Source organism: Zingiber officinale, chromosome 2B (assembly GCF_018446385.1).
Source record: "Zingiber officinale cultivar Zhangliang chromosome 2B, Zo_v1.1, whole genome shotgun sequence".
Taxonomy (NCBI): Eukaryota; Viridiplantae; Streptophyta; class Magnoliopsida; order Zingiberales; family Zingiberaceae; genus Zingiber; species Zingiber officinale.
In genome coordinates this window covers 67,616,006-67,633,913 of record NC_055989.1, presented here as the reverse complement: position 1 = coordinate 67,633,913, position 17,908 = coordinate 67,616,006, and the positions used below count along the sequence as shown (strand labels likewise).

At 43.0% G+C, this 17,908-nt stretch overlaps 1 protein-coding gene across 1 annotated transcript; it reads left to right on the top strand.

Moving 5' to 3' along the window:
* Positions 1–15,756: 15,756 nt before the first annotated feature.
* On the top strand, positions 15,757–17,478 carry LOC122045784 (nod factor hydrolase protein 1-like). Its single transcript, XM_042606155.1, has 2 exons — positions 15,757–17,100; positions 17,176–17,478. The coding sequence occupies exons 1-2, from the start codon at positions 15,957–15,959 to the stop codon at positions 17,379–17,381; spliced, it is 1,350 nt and encodes a 449-aa protein (XP_042462089.1). The 5' UTR covers positions 15,757–15,956; the 3' UTR covers positions 17,382–17,478.
* Positions 17,479–17,908: the final 430 nt, after the last annotated feature.

Genomic DNA, 17,908 nt, shown 5'->3' with positions numbered 1-17,908 from the left:
ATCGAGTACGCACAAAATGTTTACGTGCGATCGGTGCGGGGACCGATCGGTAGCTGATCGATCCACGATCGGGGTTCTAGCGTTGCAGCGCAGCGGCTAGTTTCTTCATTGTTTCTTTGCAGGTATAAAGGAGACGAGGGCATCTTCTGTGCTACCGCTTCTTCCTCTTCTCTTCTGCTACAGAGCTGCTGTTCTGGTGCTTGAGCTTTGTTGAGCTCTTCTTCGCAAGCTTCGCGTGAGCTTCTTCCTTCGGCTGGGACTCCGACTGAGCTGCTGCTGTGGTTGGCGTATGAGAAGCTGTTGCTTCTTCAATAGTCGACGAGAAGACAAGGGTTGTTTACATTTACTGTGTATTTACTTCTTGCTTCTCTTGTATTTGTACTCCTTATCTTGCTGTTGCAAGAAGTAGTTGTGGCGAGGTTTCTCCACCCATAAGGAGCTCATATTTAGCCGGTTCTCCGGGGACTCATCCACCGACGGATTGGTAGGCTTCGTCCACCTTACGGACACGCCGAGGAGTAGGAGTTCATCTCCGATCTCCGAACCTCGTTACATCGGTTTGTTTTTCTTCTCCTTAGTTTCTTCCTTGTATTTCCGCTCCGACTAACCCTAACTGTAGGAAGAACGCGAGAATTTGGGGCGGCTATTCACACCCCCCCTCTCTAGCCGAGTACGAACGATCCTAACAAGTGGTATCAGAGCGAGGCCGCTCTTTGACGGATCAACACCCGGGGGAGCACGGGCTAGAGATGGATCTCTATGGAGAAGATGTCACGATTCAACCCTTCTACGAGTCTCACGACAACTTCACATATTGGAAGGTAAGGATGATGTATTTTCTTAGGACTAATATGTTAAATTGGTTTTGTGTACAAGAAGGGTTTCCCCTCCGATGGATGAGGAAGGAAAACCTATCAAGAAGAAGGAGTGGACGAAAGAGCAAATCCGACAATCCGAAATCAATGACGAGGTAACAAAAATTATTGAATTTGCTTTACCTAATAATGTTTTGTGCAAGATAGATAGGTACAACAACGCCAAGGAATTGTGGAACAATTTGGCAAAATTCCATGAAGAGGAGCCTAGTGAGCCAAGTAGCTCACATCATGGAGGAAGCGAATTGGGAGTTGAGGGTTACTCAACATCCAAGGAAGAAGAGGAGGAGAGCTCTTGTTCAAGATCGGAGCAAGAAGAGGCATCTACCTCCGGAAGGGATGAAGAAGAAAGCTCATCTACATCCACAACTCTAGGTAACTCAAACACTGTGATTTCAAGAAAATTACACATAATGTGTTTTGAGTGTAGGAAGTTTGGGCACTACAAGAGTAAGTGTCCAAAGAGGGTTAGAAAGACTCCACCGGCACCAAAGGTCAAGGAAGCCGGAGTCCCGACATGCAAGAGAAAGAAGCACGTGGTGTGCTTCCAATGCAAGCAACGGGGACACTATAGGAGTCAATGTCCAAGGGGGAGGCAACCTCACAAGGACAAGAGGCCAAACACGTGTAAAGGGGGAGCTAAGGCAAACCCTAAGGTAACATTTAAAGCTCATTCTTGCAATTCTAGTAGGATGCATGCTAGTAGTCTTATTGCCATTGTCAATAATGATAAGCATGTTAACACTAGAAATCGATACATGTGCTTAGGAGCCAAGCATGTTAGCCTAGATAAGAACAATTCTAGAAATGTTAACCCTAGAATTAACTCATCTAAGGCTAAGAAAAATCTAGATAGAAATCCCAAATCATCTAGACACATGCCTAGGAATACCTCAAAGAAAAATGATAAATCAAAACTTGAGGTATTAGAGAAAGAAAATCAAGTCTTGAGGTCAAGACTTGACTCTCTAGAAAAGGCTCTTAAGGATTTGACTCTAGGGTCTAGGGGTCAAAAACCCAAGTCCAAGGACAAGAAAGGTTTGGGTCACAAACCTAAGTCCCAATTGGTCAAGCCCACTTATCATAATGTTTCATTCGATTATGGAACAAAACCTAGGGCTAGGAAGACCATTACCAAGGTCACAAGGGGAGTCACCCCTATAGTTGACCTTGATGAGACCCAAATGACCAAGGCTTTAAAGCCTAAGAGGGTCATTAGGAGGGTTGCTAGGGAAGCTATCCCTAGTGAATATTTAGTGAACCCAATGAGCTCTAATAGGTATTGGGTTCCTAGGAGCATCTTCTCTACCCCATAGATGGGTTAGAAAGTGTCAACTCCGATTAGAAGGGTAGTTAACCCAACTTTGAGGAAATTGACACTCAAGGAGCATTTTCAAGGTTTTGAGAACTTTTGAAAATGAAATGGAATTATCATTTACTCCTTTGAAGAGTTAAATGTGCCTAAAGATTGGAAATTTCATTTTTAATCTCAATTGGCACAATTTGGGAAAATCTAGAGAACTCTCGAAGAAAAAAATGAAACATGCCAAGTTTTGAGGATAAATTTGATCTTTAAGTGGCATGAATTAATCTAGAGTTCAAGAAGTGTCAAAATTAGGATTTTGGCATTTTGGGGCAATCTAGGATTAAATTTGAAGTTAGCCAAGTGGTTAAGGATACTTAGATAGGTAATCTAGGTATATTTATTTATGCTAAATCTTGCCATGATTGTTTGTCCTCACATGTCATGACATCATGTTTAGTTTTATTATCATTTGAAATGTCATGATAATGCTCAGGCTAGTTTTTATGTCATGTTTATTTAAGTTTCAAACTTTATGCCATGACATCATGACATTGGCACATGTTTTCATTTATGATACCATTTTATGCCATGTCATCATCCCTTGCATTAATAATCAATTGAATTGATTTAAGGATGAAAAACACATTTTGATATTGAGATCAAATTTGTGTTTAGAAAGTGTATGAGACCTTAGTCTAAGATACCTAAACTCATATCTCACATCAAAATTGCCATGGATGTGTTTGATACACTTTAGATGTGTGTGAGATATTAGGATCATGAATTAGGATCAAGATGCATAGTTCTTGTACCTAGATGAGCCTAATTCAAGAAATGGAGGATCATAGGGAAAGCTTGTGTACAACTCATGTACATTTAGCCCTAAGATTATGGTCCTAAATTAACAGGTTTAAAATCATTTTGAAATTGATTTGGAAAACCTTGATGAAGCCATCTTAGTGATTGCATTCATCATTGAACATTGTGATACAAAGTTGAGTTAAACTTGAACTATTTCAAAGTTTTTGAACTTTGTATCAAGATTGAAAAATGGAAGTTATTTTCATAGAAAACTATTTTTCCATGATAGTATATGTTATGAGGGATGTATCCTCAAAATTTCACAATTTTTGGAATTTTCTGGAATTTGTTGTGAGTTTCTGAATTTCGGGAGAAGGAAATCAGAACTCGAGTCTGTCCAAGGCTGGATCGGTCACTGGACCGATCCAGGGAAGGATGGATCGGTCTGGGGACCGATCCAGAGGGGTCCTGATCGGTCCGGTGACCGATCAGGCGTGCTGAATTTGCTGAATTTCGACTGTGGTCTGAAATTTCAGCTGTGGGAGTTGAGTTTCGGGTTTTCTAAAGGTTTGAAACTCTCCAAGACATTGTTGGTGCAATGGTCAAGGGGGAGTTGACCTTTAGGGGGAGTCTTAACTAATTGTCAAGGGGGAATTGACTTTTAGGGGGAGTTTTTACTCCTTAAGACTTTTTGAGGATTAGTGATATGAGATTGCCACTAAGTTGATTGTTGGGTTTAGTATCAAGGGGGAAATTAAGGGTTTCAATGAAAGGTATGGGACTTTCATTAGGAAGAAACTCTTGACCTTGATTCCCTCTTTTTGATGTGTGTCAAAAAGGGGGAGAGATGTCTCAGGGGGGAGAGTGTAGGTTTTGGAAGAATATTCAAGGAAGAACATTGGAAAACCTAAGTTAGGTTATCGGGTTAACCTAATTTGATTTTGGATTTTGTCAAACATCAAAAAGGGGGAGATTGTTGGTGCAACCTTAGGTCAAGGTTGACCTGGTTGACCTGACTCGAGTTGACCTGACTCGAGTTGTATTTTGATGTTTGACTTAGGAAGATTGTTGATGCAACCTTAGGTCAAGATTGACCTAGTTGAGTTGTATTTTGATGTTCGACACTCGTGGAAGAGTTGTATTCTTGATATGGGACAAGAATAGATGTTTGGAAGATTATTGGTGCAACCGTAGGTCAAGGTTGACCTGCAGTGTGGAAAGTCCTGGTGAGTGAAGCCAGGTAGTGGGAAAGTCCTAACTGGGATGTTAGGCAGTTGGAAAGTCCTGGTGAGTGAAGCCAGGCAGTGAGAAAGTCCTAACTGGGATGTTAGGCAGTGTGGAAATCCTGGTGAGTGAAGCCAAGTGAAAGTCCGGGTGAGTGAAGCCAGGCAAGGGAAAATCCAGATGGATCAGGGATGATCGGACATCTGGTGTTGAGGAAAGTCCAAGTAGGTCAAAGGGATTGACCGGACACTTGGCGGGGAATTCTAGCAGGTCAAGGGAGTGACCAGATGCTAGGAATGAAGTACCAACAGGTCGAGGTTGACCGAATGTTGGTTTGGAAGGCTTGGGACTTGGTTTGGGAAAAAACCAAGTCACTAGTTATCTGATCGGTCTGGTGACCGATCAGTAACCGATCAGTGTGCTACTGATCGGTATCTGATCGGTCTGCAGACCGATCAGAAGGTGATCAGTAGCCGCGAGAAAGACGCCTGATCGGTCTGTGGACCGATCAGGAGCTTCCCTGATCGGTCGTGGCGACCGATCCAGCTGTGGCCTGATCGGTCCACAGACCGATCAGAGTACGCACAGAATGTTTTGTGCACTGACTGATCGGTCTGGGGACCGATCAGCGCAGGGCCTGATCAGTCCATAGACCGATCAGGGTTCTAGCCGTTGCAACGCAACGGCTAGTTTCTTCGATGTTTCTTCTTCGCTGGTATAAAGGAGACGAGGGCATCTTCTGTGCTACTGCTTCTTCCTCTTCTCTTCTGCGACAGAGCTGCTATTATGGTGCTTGAGCTTTGTTGAGCTCTTCTTCGCAAGCTTCGCGTGAGCTTCTTCCTTCGGCTGGGACTCCGACTGAGCTGCTGCTGTGGTTGGCGTCTGAGAAGCTGTTGCTTCTTCAACAGTCGACGAGAAGGCAAGGGTTGTTTACATTTGCTGTGTATTTACTTCTTGCTTCTCTTGTATTTGTACTCCTTATCTTGCTGTTGCAAGAAGTAGTTGTGGAGAGGTTTCTCCACCCATAAGGAGCTCATATTTAGCCGGTTCTCCGGGGACTCATCCACCGACGGATTGGTAGGCTTCGTCCACCTTACGGACACGCCGAGGAGTAGGAGTTCATCTCTGAACCTCGTTACATCGGTTTGTTTTTCTTCTCCTTAGTTTCTTCCTTGTATTTCCGCTGCGACTAACCCTAACTGTAGGAAGAACGCGAGAATTTGGGGCGGCTATTCACACCCCCCCTCTCTAGCCGAGTACGAACGATCCTAACAATTAGGGGTTAACTACATCTAATTATCGTCACCCAAGCCAGCCACCTCAAGCTCCATTATATAGAACTTAGGGAAAATAGCCAAGTTGTTTTTATCGTTACCAGTTGACCGGTCACACCAACGGTCTACTGGTCTTCTGTGGAATTCAACCGTTACAACTCAAAGGCTCGATACCAGTCGATTGGTGCCAGGACTAGTCGACTTGTCCACTTTGATTAAGAGAACAGAAGCATTTTGTTCTCTTCCAGTTCAACCACGAGTTAACTGGTAAAACCTAAACCTAGGATTTTACCCTAGTGTAATCTCTCAGCACTCGTCCTTGCCTGCACAACTTTGACCTTTCCTTCTAGCCTCCTCTATCAGTCTTGCGTCCCTCAGATGTTTCCCTAACCTTCATGTTTTGCCTTCAAGAGCTTCTTTCGAGCTTGTCCTGATTGTCGGGTCTTCCATTGCCAAGAGCTCCTTGCTCCGGGACTTTAATCTTGTCAAGTCACACTTGGCCTTATGTTGTCAATGTTAGGACTGTTGGTCGGCTAGAAGAGGAGTTGAATAGTCCTGCACAAAATTAAAACAAACGAACCATTCTCGGGCATAAAAGAACATTTGCATAAACGATAAATAAAAGAAACTGAAAGACAGAAACTCAGAGAGTTTTACTTGGTTACAACTGGGGAGGTTGTTAATCCAAAAAAATGATGCACACTAATTTCTCCTTCGGGCGGAGAAGCCTCTTTATAGCAATGAAAACTCAGAAAGGAAGAAACTAAACAAAACAGAAAAGCTCACAAGTCTTGTATCAAGAATTGCTTGTGCTTTTCCAGCTTCTGGACTAAGGTTGTATTTATAACCTTGGTCGGGGCGCCTGGAAGCGTTCCAGGTGCCTAGAGTGGGATAGAACTCTATCCTTAACGCAACAGTCAACATCCACGTCGAAGTGGATAGAATTAGGTTCCGGGCGCTCGGACCCTAAAGTTAATAGGGTTGACTTTTTCGGTCTGGGCCCTCTGCTCCGGTGCTACTCGCCTCGGTCCGGATCTTCCGCTCCGGCTCCGCTTGCTTGGGTGATTTCGGTCATTCGGAATAAGGCTCACTCGAACCCAACTTCCGGCCTTCTAAAGCAACTTTCTGTTCCGACTTCTCGTCCCTCGGAAACGTCGTCGCCTCCTTCTCGTCCACCCACGTACTCTTCCGTAGCACATTGTCCCTCAGACGCACTGAGCCCATTGACTCTCTCCTGTGTTGTCTTTCTCGCTAGCTGCGTCTTTTGCTTGACTTCCTGTGTTCTTAAGCTTCTGCACACTTAGACACAAGGTCAAACACAACAGAACTTAACTTAACTTATTTGATTACATCAAAACAACCTTGAGGTACCAACAATCTCTCCCTTTTTGATGTGAGCAACCCAGGTTAAGTTAGGGTAAATAAATATAAAATAAAAGCAATAACTTTGCAATTCAAGTGCAAAAATTAAAAAAAAAATACCTCCCTCTAGGCTTAATCTTCCCTTCTCCCCTTTGATCAACAAAAAAATTGGGTAATTGTTGACCGATTAACCAAATCCATGCACTTCTTAGCAATTCAGAATACCGATTCTCTGGATCGATTGGCAGAGCTATATTATTGAGAGATCATTAGATTGCATGGTGTTCCTTTGAGCATTATATCAGATAGAGACCCACAGTTCACATCCCGGTTCTGGCAGAGTCTGCAGCAGGCTTTGGGTACACAACTCCGTTTTAGTCCAGTATTCCATTCACAGACAGATGGACAGCCAGAGCAGACCATCCAGACATTAGAGGATTTACTGAGGTCTTTCATTATGGATTTTGGAAGCAGCTGGGAGGACCACCTGCCATTAGTAGAGTTCGCTTACAACAACAGCTATCATTCGACTATCCAGATGGCACCGTTTGAAGCGTTGTATGGTAGGCCTTGTCAGACATCTACCCTCTGGGAGAAGGTTGGAGAGGCCTAGCTGCTAGGACCTCAAAGAGCTCAGCTGGAGGCAGAGTTGGTCCGCACTATCAGACGGAGGATGCCCGAGGCGCAGGACCGTCAGAAGAGTTATGCTGATCGGAGATGGAGACCCCTGGAGTTCTCTATTGGCGACCACGTATTTCTGAGAGTTTCACCCATGAAAGGGGTGAAGAGATTTGACCTTCGAGGTAAGCTAGCTCCACGATACATTGGGCCTTTCTAGATTTTGGAGAGGGTTGGAGCGGTAGCTTACCGTTTGGCGCTACCACCGTCGTTGGCAGGCATTCACGATGTATTCTATGTGCCCATGCTAAGGAGATATGTACCCGACCCAGCACATATTCTGTCAGATATATTAGTTCTCATTCAGCCTGACACTACCTATGAGGAGGTTCCGGTACAGATTCTGGACCATAGAGAGCATCAGTTGTAGAACAAAATTATCCGGCTGGTTAAAGTTGGATGGCAGTATCATTCTGACGAGGATGCTGTTGGAACCCCAAGGTATTTTGATGTGATCAAACAAGTTAAGTTAGGTCCTATTTTTTCTAACCCTTGTGTCTAAGTGTGTAGGAGCTTAGGAACACAGGAAGTCGAGCGGAAGACGCGGCTAATGAGAAGGATGACACGGGGAGAGAGTCGACGGGCTTGGTGCATCCGAGGGATGAGGTGACCGCGGAAGAGTACACCGGTGGACGAGAAGAATGTGCACGACGTTCGAGGGACGAGAAACCGAGAAAGAAGGCTGCTCGAGGAGAAGGCCGGAACTTGAGTTCGGGTGAGCCATATTCCGGATGGCCGAGATCACCCAAGCTAGCAGAACTGGAGTTGAAGACCCGGACTGAGATGAGCTGAACCGAAGCAGAGCTACCGGACGAAAAAAGTCAACTAGAGTTGACTTTTGGGGTCCGGGGCGCCTGGAACGTACCAGGGCGCCCGGAGCGAAGATTTTGACCAGATCGAGTTTTGACTCGATTTGATTGTTGGGGAATAAAATTTTATCCCCCCAGGGCGCCCCGACCAGTGCTATAAATATAGCACTGATTAGCACAGATCATTGAACTCACTTGTAATCAATTTCTTAGTGCTTTAAGTTTCTTTCTGTGCTCTCAACGTTGTAAAGAGGCTACTCCACCCGAAGGAGATCGTCAGATAGTGCACCGTATTCGTCTTGGATTAGCAATCTTTTGATTGCAAACCAAGTAAATCTCTTGTGTCTGATTTCTTTAATTAGTCTCTATTTCTTTTATTACAAATGTCTGTTATTAGTTAAAAATCCGAGAAAGGTTAGATTTTTATTTCAGGGTAATTCACCCCTCCCCTCTTGCCGGCCTCCAAAGGGACCAACAGAGACTACCTGGGAGCTCGAGGATACTATCCAAGCTTGATAGCCCCATCTTTTTACTTGAGATATGTGAGTTAGATTTCTGTTCAGCATTTATACTGGTTATCTATTACTACTACTTACTGATGGTAAATAACAAAATTTGGGGACCAAATTTTTATCAGTGGGGAGAATATAAAATACCGTAACAAAATAATAATAAAATAATAAGGTTTAATGGGCGAATAACCTTACCAGAATTTTTAAGAATTTCTAGAAATTTTCGGAGAATTTTTCGAAGCTCGTATGACGTATTTCGAAGGGATGAATTTATAGGCTTGGGAAAAACCTGTTTGGAATAACCATTTAGTGGGAGTTGATTTAGAAGTGTACTTAGGGTTTGATTAAGCAAAACCTAAGTATTTATACATTTCTATAGAAACCTAACCTAATAATTCTCCCAATTCCTTCCTCTTCCTCGATCTCTGTCGACCTTCTCTTCTCTTCCTCGTGCCCCTTTCCACCTAATCGCATCAGTGTCGTTCGCCCACTGCCAGTTGAGCCGCCTCCTCCTACGATCGTTGAGTTGCATCCGGTCGTTTCCCTCTCCGAGTCACCGCCCCTAGGTAGATTTTCGGACAAGAGAGGGGAGATTCAACCCTAGCCTTGATCTCCTGTCTCGCACCTATGTGAACCGCATCTCCGATCTTCGGACACAACACTCCAGTCGATCCTTCTTCTTCTATTGATTTTCAACATCGTCGTGCCCTAGCACCATCGTCAGGTGGCGCCGTCACCGGACGAGAGGATTGACGCAAAAGAAGACAGGGCTATTCTTCCCTTAACCTAAGGATTAGGCGGAGTAGAGGTTGCTGCCACTAGAGTGAGCTATAATGGTAGAGCCCTAACTCTCTTCCTATGTCGCATAGATTCCTTAGTCGAAGTGGAATCTCAGCCACCGACTTTAGATCTTGGTCGTCACTGGTTGTTCAGGGGTCGATAACAACCTCTGTACTCTCCCTCGCATACTTAATATCTCTTTCTGCTTATCACCAGGAGTAATTTATTGCCTGCGGTGATTATTGGAGGTAATTGATTAATCCTAGTCTTATATTTGGCCATTTGATCTTTACATAGTGTTGATTTGGGGTTGTTGTTAGCAAGGTAGTGGCCTAGCTTGGTTTTAGCCACCACACCGCAGATAGCTTATAGCCAACTCCGTCTGATCCATGTCATTGCTAGTCGCTAAAGAAGAAGAGGTAAGGGGATTGGAATTGAGAAATTAATAGATTGCTTCGATGGTTTTCTTTATCTGTTTAGTTGGATGCTTAGTTGTTGCTAACCGATAGAAGTATGTGAATGGATTGTTGAAATCGAATTTATACCAGATTTAGTGTTTTTTTTAACTGGGGCTACTGTGGGTTGAATTAATTGAGATAGATGAATTATGTAAGGTTGATTTTTGAGGTTAAGTAGATGATACAATGGATTAATGGATTATAGATTATGAATGGAAAGATTAAAGGATTCATGGATGATTCGATTAGGGTTTCCCTAATTAGTTTGGTTTGGGATTTAGCTAGTTGTTGCATATGTAATTAGCTAAATTGTAATTATGTGATTTGCATGACTTTGATTCGAGACGAGTATCTCGATATGGGATTGTTTAGCACGATCTACAATTAAAGGCGGGGCGGGTATCTTTGACTTATCTTCTTTTGATATGGTCATTATGATATGCATAGTATGTTATAGCTAGTAGTCATTGTTATATTTTATATCTGCCTTGGTATGCCACTACTTGATACCTGAGGTATGTCTTTTATTTATCTGATATGTGTTTAAGCCTATAACATCTTGATTCTTGCCCTGTGTACTTATGTTCATAGAAGTAGTGACATACAATGCATTACTAGGTTCAGGACTAACTACTAGTTATACCTGGCATGTGTACCTAGACATTATGGTACCTAGTTTATTGTTATAGTTTTCATTATTCTTTTTGGTACATATTAGATGGAGGCGCATATTGTCAGGTGTTACATGATTTAATGTCATACACCATCTTACATGATTACATGCTGAGTGATTGTCGGCTCCTTTGTAGTTGAGCACATCGCCAGTTACATTATCTGCATACACAACCACTCATGGGTTAGTGATACATCAGGCAAGTTGTGCAGTTGCTCTGTCAGGGCTCCTCTCGGCCGCTCATGGGTAGTGGTGACGCAACATAATAGTGGATAGGGATCCCTCCTCTTGACTATGACATAAGGAGATGAGAGCTTCGACTCCCTTATTTAGTTGGGGTAGGAGGATAGGTGTACTCCGACAGCATCTTGTCCACTCGGTCACTCAGGAGTAATGATTGAAGAGTGCACAGTTGTCATAGCCCTACCCACTCGATCTCATCATCGCGATGACGGTGGCTGACTGCATCAGGGGTGACCATGTCATTTGCATCATATGCATGGATTGAAGACTCCGACAGCATCTTGTCCACTCGGTCACTCAGGAGTAATGATTGAAGAGTGCACAGTTGTCATAGCCCTACCCACTCGATCTCATCATCGCGATGACGGTGGCTGACTGCATCAGGGGTGACCATGTCATTTGCATCATATGCATGGATTACATTTATTTGTGTGTGATTGATGTATTTTAGATGCTGCATTTTGGTGGCTGCATATGATTGACATGCATACAGGAGACATTATGTATTTGGTCTAATGACCCTGCATCTGTGCGTATGGTTTACACTCTTATGTCAAGATAAGAGGTCCTGGTGAGTACAGTTCTTCCGTTGTTCAGTTTGCTTTACTTATTATTGTTCAGGAGATTGTATTGCATGATTATTACTGATAGTTATATTACTATGCATGTCTGCTAGATACCCGCTGAGTTCATTAAACTAACTCCGTTGATTTATTCCTATTTCAGGTTGAAGTCATCAGGAGGTTCCAGCTGCTAGTCCCCTCCCCATATTGTGATGATTTCTATTTCTAGTCTTTTGTTTCCTTGCCATGTGATCTACAGACTTGTGATGTATAGTTCTTACACTCGTGGATTTTTATATTGAGTTTTGGGTATGCTACCCTCATTTTCCGCTGCGAAGGTTTTTTAGGTGTGTTGGTTTTCCTCATTGTAGTGGAGTATGTATTTTATATAGCTGCGATGGTTTAAATATCGTTGCGTTCTTTACGTTTTATGTTGACAGCCAAAGGTTGTCTTTATTAAACCGCGTGGTTGTGATTTGATGTATAGTCAGCCGGAGGCTGTTCTATAATAAACTGCGTGGAATGTGTTATTTACTTTATGGTATATATTCCCGCCGTGTTGGTTGAGGATTGTGAGGGCTTGAGGGCTTGAGGGCTTGAGGGCTATGTATTTTAGGATTCATATTGTCACCGGTATAGGGGAGATTTTGTCGAATTTTTGCAGGCAGGGACCCCCTGGGGGTGTGACAACCGGTCTGGCAAAAGATAATTTCTTCTAAAAGGAGTAGGTAAGGACGTGTTCCCCAAAGAGAGAACAATATGCGTCGGTCCGACCTAAAGTTTCAGTAAAACTTAAAGTCAGAATCGGATAGTACAAAAACTATCAAATAAGTTACTTTTTTGATTTCCATATATGCTCTTAGTTCTAACACTTTTGTAAGAAAAAAAATGTTGGAAAAGGGTTGTCCAGGTGCCCGAAGTTGCTCCAGGTGCCTGGAGCAGTGGGTACGAGGGAGCACAGAGGGTGACCAGTCCTCGTTACGGGGTCACCTGGACGGAGCAGTGGGTACGAGGGAGCACAAAGGGTGACCAGTCTTCGTTACGAGGTCACCTGGACGGTCCGGGTGACCGAACGGGTCGAAGCGTTCAGACCAGTAAAAATCCATCTTCTTCCTACGGTGGCATGCTTTGACTGGCCGCCCCACATCATTGGTCCAAGCGTCCGGACCGGTCCAGGCACCTGGAGATGGATGAGTTTTGCCATATGAAGTTTTGACGAGGTGTTGCCACGTTAGCCCTATGGGGGCACTCGGGGAGAGATCCAGGCGCCTCGAGTGGGCTATAAAAAGAGGGTTCGACTAGAAGCTTAAGAACATCAATTCAAACAACTTTTGATCTTGCGCGCTACTCTGAAAAGGTTTCTATGATACTCAAAAACTGCTCCAACAACAATTATGCTAAAGATCTTTTCCTCTAAGTCGTCGATATTTCTTTTATTGTTCAAGTTACTTGTACTCAAATTGTAATTACTTTTGTAACTTTCTGATTGATTAGTAATTATCTAACGAAAACATTCTCATTTGTGGACTGTGGAGTAGGAATCGTTATATGCTTTAAATCAAATAAAATTTAACAGTGTTAGCAATGTATTTTCTTTTGCTTTTTAGCTCCGTTGTGTTTTACTTGATCGTGTTTTCAAAAAAAGAAAAAAAAATGAAAAAGCGAAAGTCATCCGTATTATTTTTTCCTTTGCTTCTCTAACGTGATGATCCTATTTAATCGGCCGGAGCTAGCTATGAAAAAAAAACAAATGAGAAACTTTTGACATCATCATTCTTGGTTGCATGTGGATTTACTGCCGCAGTATCATGACCGTGAAAATTTTCAGATCAGAACGATGATAATAAGAGTTTTTTTTTTTAATTTTCTATCCATTAAATTCAAGTATACTGATCCCAATAATAAGATATATGTGCTAAAGATACTTTATTGGAAGGATAAAAAAAAAATTAAAAAAATTATCTTTTATTTATCTATTATAAAATTATAGACAAATCAATTTAAAAATTCATTCATAAATTAATTTATAAATATTTTTATCAATTCAAATTAAACGATACAAACTTTCCTTCCTCCCTTATCTCTGCTAGACGAATCTCTCTCAACGACGATCGCGACTACAAGTGGCAACCAGCCCCGGTCCTAACAATCAGGAGGCCCGGGGCGACACAATTAAAATAGACCCTTAATTTTTTTTTATAAAATAAAAATTATTTATAATAATTTTTTCTAATTTTTCAAAGTGTAAAATCATCTATAATATTATTAATTTCAAGATTTTATCTTTTTCAATACTATAATTTAAATAAACGGAATAAAACTATAATTTAAATCATTTAGAATAATTACACCTAGATGAAAAAGATGAATAGATGATAACCCACAAACGCCACAACTTGTAAATCTCTGCACCGTAAGCTCAAAACCTTTAGGTGCAACGTGTCGGAGGTGCTAGTGCAGCCGTGTAGAAAAGTGGCAAAGACGCAGCCTCGCTATGACGCAGTCACGATCTCGCAGAGTCGCAGCAAACAAAAAATCTAACAGAAAACTGAGAAGTAAAGAGAATACGAAAGAGGAGATTGTCAGCATAAATTCAAAGAGCTTGAGCTTTGTGTGACGGTGAAAGAACAGGTGCAACAAAGAGCAGACAACAGTTGAAGATTTACAAAACTTAATTCATAAAATAATTAATATATATATATATATAATCACTTAAAAGTTGTGGGCCCCGCCAAGAACTTGAGCCATGAGTTTGTGCGGCGGAAGAGCAGGTGCAAGTGAAGATTTATAAAACTTAATTCTTAAAATAATTAATATATATATATATATATATATATATATATTATATAAATATTTAACAGTGTGGGCCCCATCTAAACTTGGGCCCTGGGCAATCGCCCAGGACCGCCCGGCCTCTGGGCCGGGCCTGGTGGCAACTCGAAGCCGCGGGCGACTCCACGCGTAATCGACTCGCGCAGCTACGGCCGACCATGCACGTGACCATCGGCGGCTTCGAGCACGAGTCGTGCTACTCAATTGTCTCTGAACGCTCGCGGCTACTACCTACTACAAGAGGAACCTCATGCGACCGCAGTTGTAGACCTTTAACGTGGCCGACGGCAGCTTTGCACATGACGACAAGCTTTCAATCTCAAATTTTTTTTTTTTTGTCTCACATGATAATTAAGGAGGTAAATGATGAGTACGCTCGTCCTAACGTTTTCATCAGTTCATTGTTTTCATTAAAATTTTTCATCAATTCATTGTTTTCATCAATTTATTTTAGATTAACAAAAGATAAATTATAGATGATTATTAATTTTAAAGTAGTGACTGACATATATATATATATATATATATATATATATATATATATATATATATATATATATATATATATATTTTGTAAGTTGCAAGTTGCAAAAAGGTGGGTCCCGCCGCCCAGCGGCCCCCTCACTCCTGCCCCACGAGTATGAGAGGGAGTAAATCACGGTGAATACGAGCCCGACGATGACATGGCGGTCGAAGATGTTTAGCACGGATAGATATTGATGTTATCGCAATTGCTGCCGCAGACCTTCGACCTCCCGAAGACATAGTTTCATAAGTTTGGCATTTTCTATTTTTTTTAAAATAAAAATAAAAAAACTAAGAACCCTATAGCAACACAGCTAGCTACAATGGCAAGCCGACGATGGAGTGAGAGAAAATGGTAAAGTAAGAGAAGCAGTCCATGCCATTCAGCTGCATGTATATATTCAGTTACTCTCACAGAATCAGATGCTTTCCCTTCGCAAAAGACACTCACCCTTTTCGCTTTTACCCCACGAGCTTCCACGCTCTCTGTCCACTCCCACTCCATGACAAACGCTCAAAGTCCATGAAAAATATTCTAAATGGCTAAGAAGTAGGGTTTAATTTTCACACCTGATACATTTAAGACGATTGAAGTACTCATATGATAAATTTAGTTAAGCTTAACCACTAGTTTTGAGATGATCCATCCGGTCCTATAAAATTTTTTCATCAACTATCAAAATAAATTAAAAAATATGCATAATAGTTCAAAAAATCCAGTATTTTTTAATTATGCATCTCATTTGAAGGAATGATTGAATTGAAGTATTCGTGATAGGAAATTGAATTGTCCATCCCATAATTAATCAGCTTATAAGAGTAGAGTTATTTGTGTAAGAAAATAGAAAAACGCTCGTGGATAATTAATAAGGCAAATATCTCATGGTTGTCTTTCTTAGTGTGCTTCAGATTTATTTACAATAATAATAATAACCCTATAGCATCTTCTTCTTTTCAGCATCACTAGCTTTTGACATCTGCATTCACAGACAACGCTAGCTCAGTCATCGGCATTCATCACGAGCGGCGGTGCCTGACAAAATGGGACAAACTACCCTCTCCTCCCTCTTCACCTTCCTGCTGATCTTCTCCATTTTCCATAACTCAAGGTGCCAGAAGCAGTGCGGCGTCAGCGACGACAGACGAGGAGGCCCCAGCAGGGTCAGAGCTGGCTTCTGGTTCTCGCAGTACAGCCTTCACTCGCCTGCTCCAACCATCGACACCTCCCTCTACACTCACCTCTATTACTACTCGCTCTCCCTCGACGGTGCCAACTCCGGCATTGCCGTCCCGCCGGACCAGGTCGCCGTCCTCTGCAATTTCTCCGGCACCGTCAAGTCCAGCAATCCAGCTCTCAAGACCTTGCTGTCCGTCGCTGCCGATGGCCGCCAAACCAGCTTCTCCGCCATGGCAGCCGATGCCGCTCTCCGGGCAGCGTTCATCGCTTCGACCTTGGAACTCGCCAGGGAAAACCGGTTCGACGGCTTGGACCTGGCTTGGGAGTTCCCGAGCTCGCCGGCGGACATGGCCAACCTCGGCCTCCTCCTCGAGGAGTGGCGGGCTCGAATCGGCGAAGAAGCAGCCCCGAGCACTCTCCTCCTGACGATCACCGCCTACTTCTCCAACCATTTGTTCGACGGACCGACGACCGACGGCCCGGACTACCCGACGGATGCGATCTCCAGGAGCCTCGATTGGGTCAACATCCTCTGCTTCGGCTTCCACAGAAACGGCAACGCGACCGCTAACGACGCCGCCCTCTTCGACCGGACCTCCCACTTCTCGGCGAGCTACGGCGTCACCTCATGGCTGGACGCAGGGATTCCTCCGTGCAAGCTCGTAATGGGAGTGCCACTGTACGGAAGGTCATGGTTCCTCAAGAACAAATCCAAAAACGAACCAGGCGATCCAGTCGTAGCAGAGGGACCTCGGCAAAAGATGAGCAACCAGTCAGGGGTGATAGCTTTCCTTGAAATCGAAGGGTTCTTGAAGGATCCCGGCACTAAGTCTGTGTACGACGGCAGGACGGCGACTTCCTATTTCCAGTCCGGCGATCTGTGGGTGAGCTACGACAGCCCCCAGGTGGTCGAGGGCAAGGTCAGATTCGCTCGACGCAGTGGATTGCTCGGATACTTTCTCTGGCCAATCAGCTTCGATGACTCGAATCGCACAGTATCCAAACGAGGTACGCGAGATCTTCCTCTGTGCTTTTAGCTTTCTGCTTCGGCTTCCTTTCAATTGGGCGTGGTTGTGGACGCAGCGTCTGGAGTGTGGCTCGGGGAGCGTGAGTCTCAAGGCGGCGGCAGAGAAGAGGAGAGATTTCCGGAAGGTGGTGCACCACCACTAGCAGCGGCAGGAGGCGGCGGCGCAGTGTCTGCGTCGGCGCAGAGATTGTCAGTGACTGGTTGCAGGGTGGTTTTGGTGTGTGGGCTTTTGTGCTTCCTTTCCGGTTGGCTTTGGGTTTAAAGGTCAAAAGTGTCTTGGACTGTAAACAGGAGAGGCGGCTTTAGAGATTCTTTTCGATTGAGATTTTCAGTGAGTGATCACTTTTGTGCTTCCTTCATATCTTTTTTATTTTTCCCCCCTTTTTTTTATTTATCGGGATTATTGAAAAGGTATTTTTTTTTATTTTAAAAAAATAAAATAGCACTTTTATCCTATTCTTTATCTGAAAATATATTATTATAATAATTCTAAGATTAACTATTACAAATTATAGTAATTAGCACGGTCAATTAGAAAAGTGGGTTGAAATGCATTTAAAAATTGATAAATTAATCTAAACGGTCAATCCATATCCATTGTGGGTCTAGCAGAGCCGGCCCCTAGCTGGTTGGGTAATAAACTCTTCGGATTTTCAAATAAATTGGAGGATATTAAAATTCTGACAGGACTTCTAAAATTGGAGGATATTAAAATTTTGACAGGACTTCTAAATTATGTACGTCCATATATAAAGGATATTAGAAAAATTAATTGTCCTCTATATAATA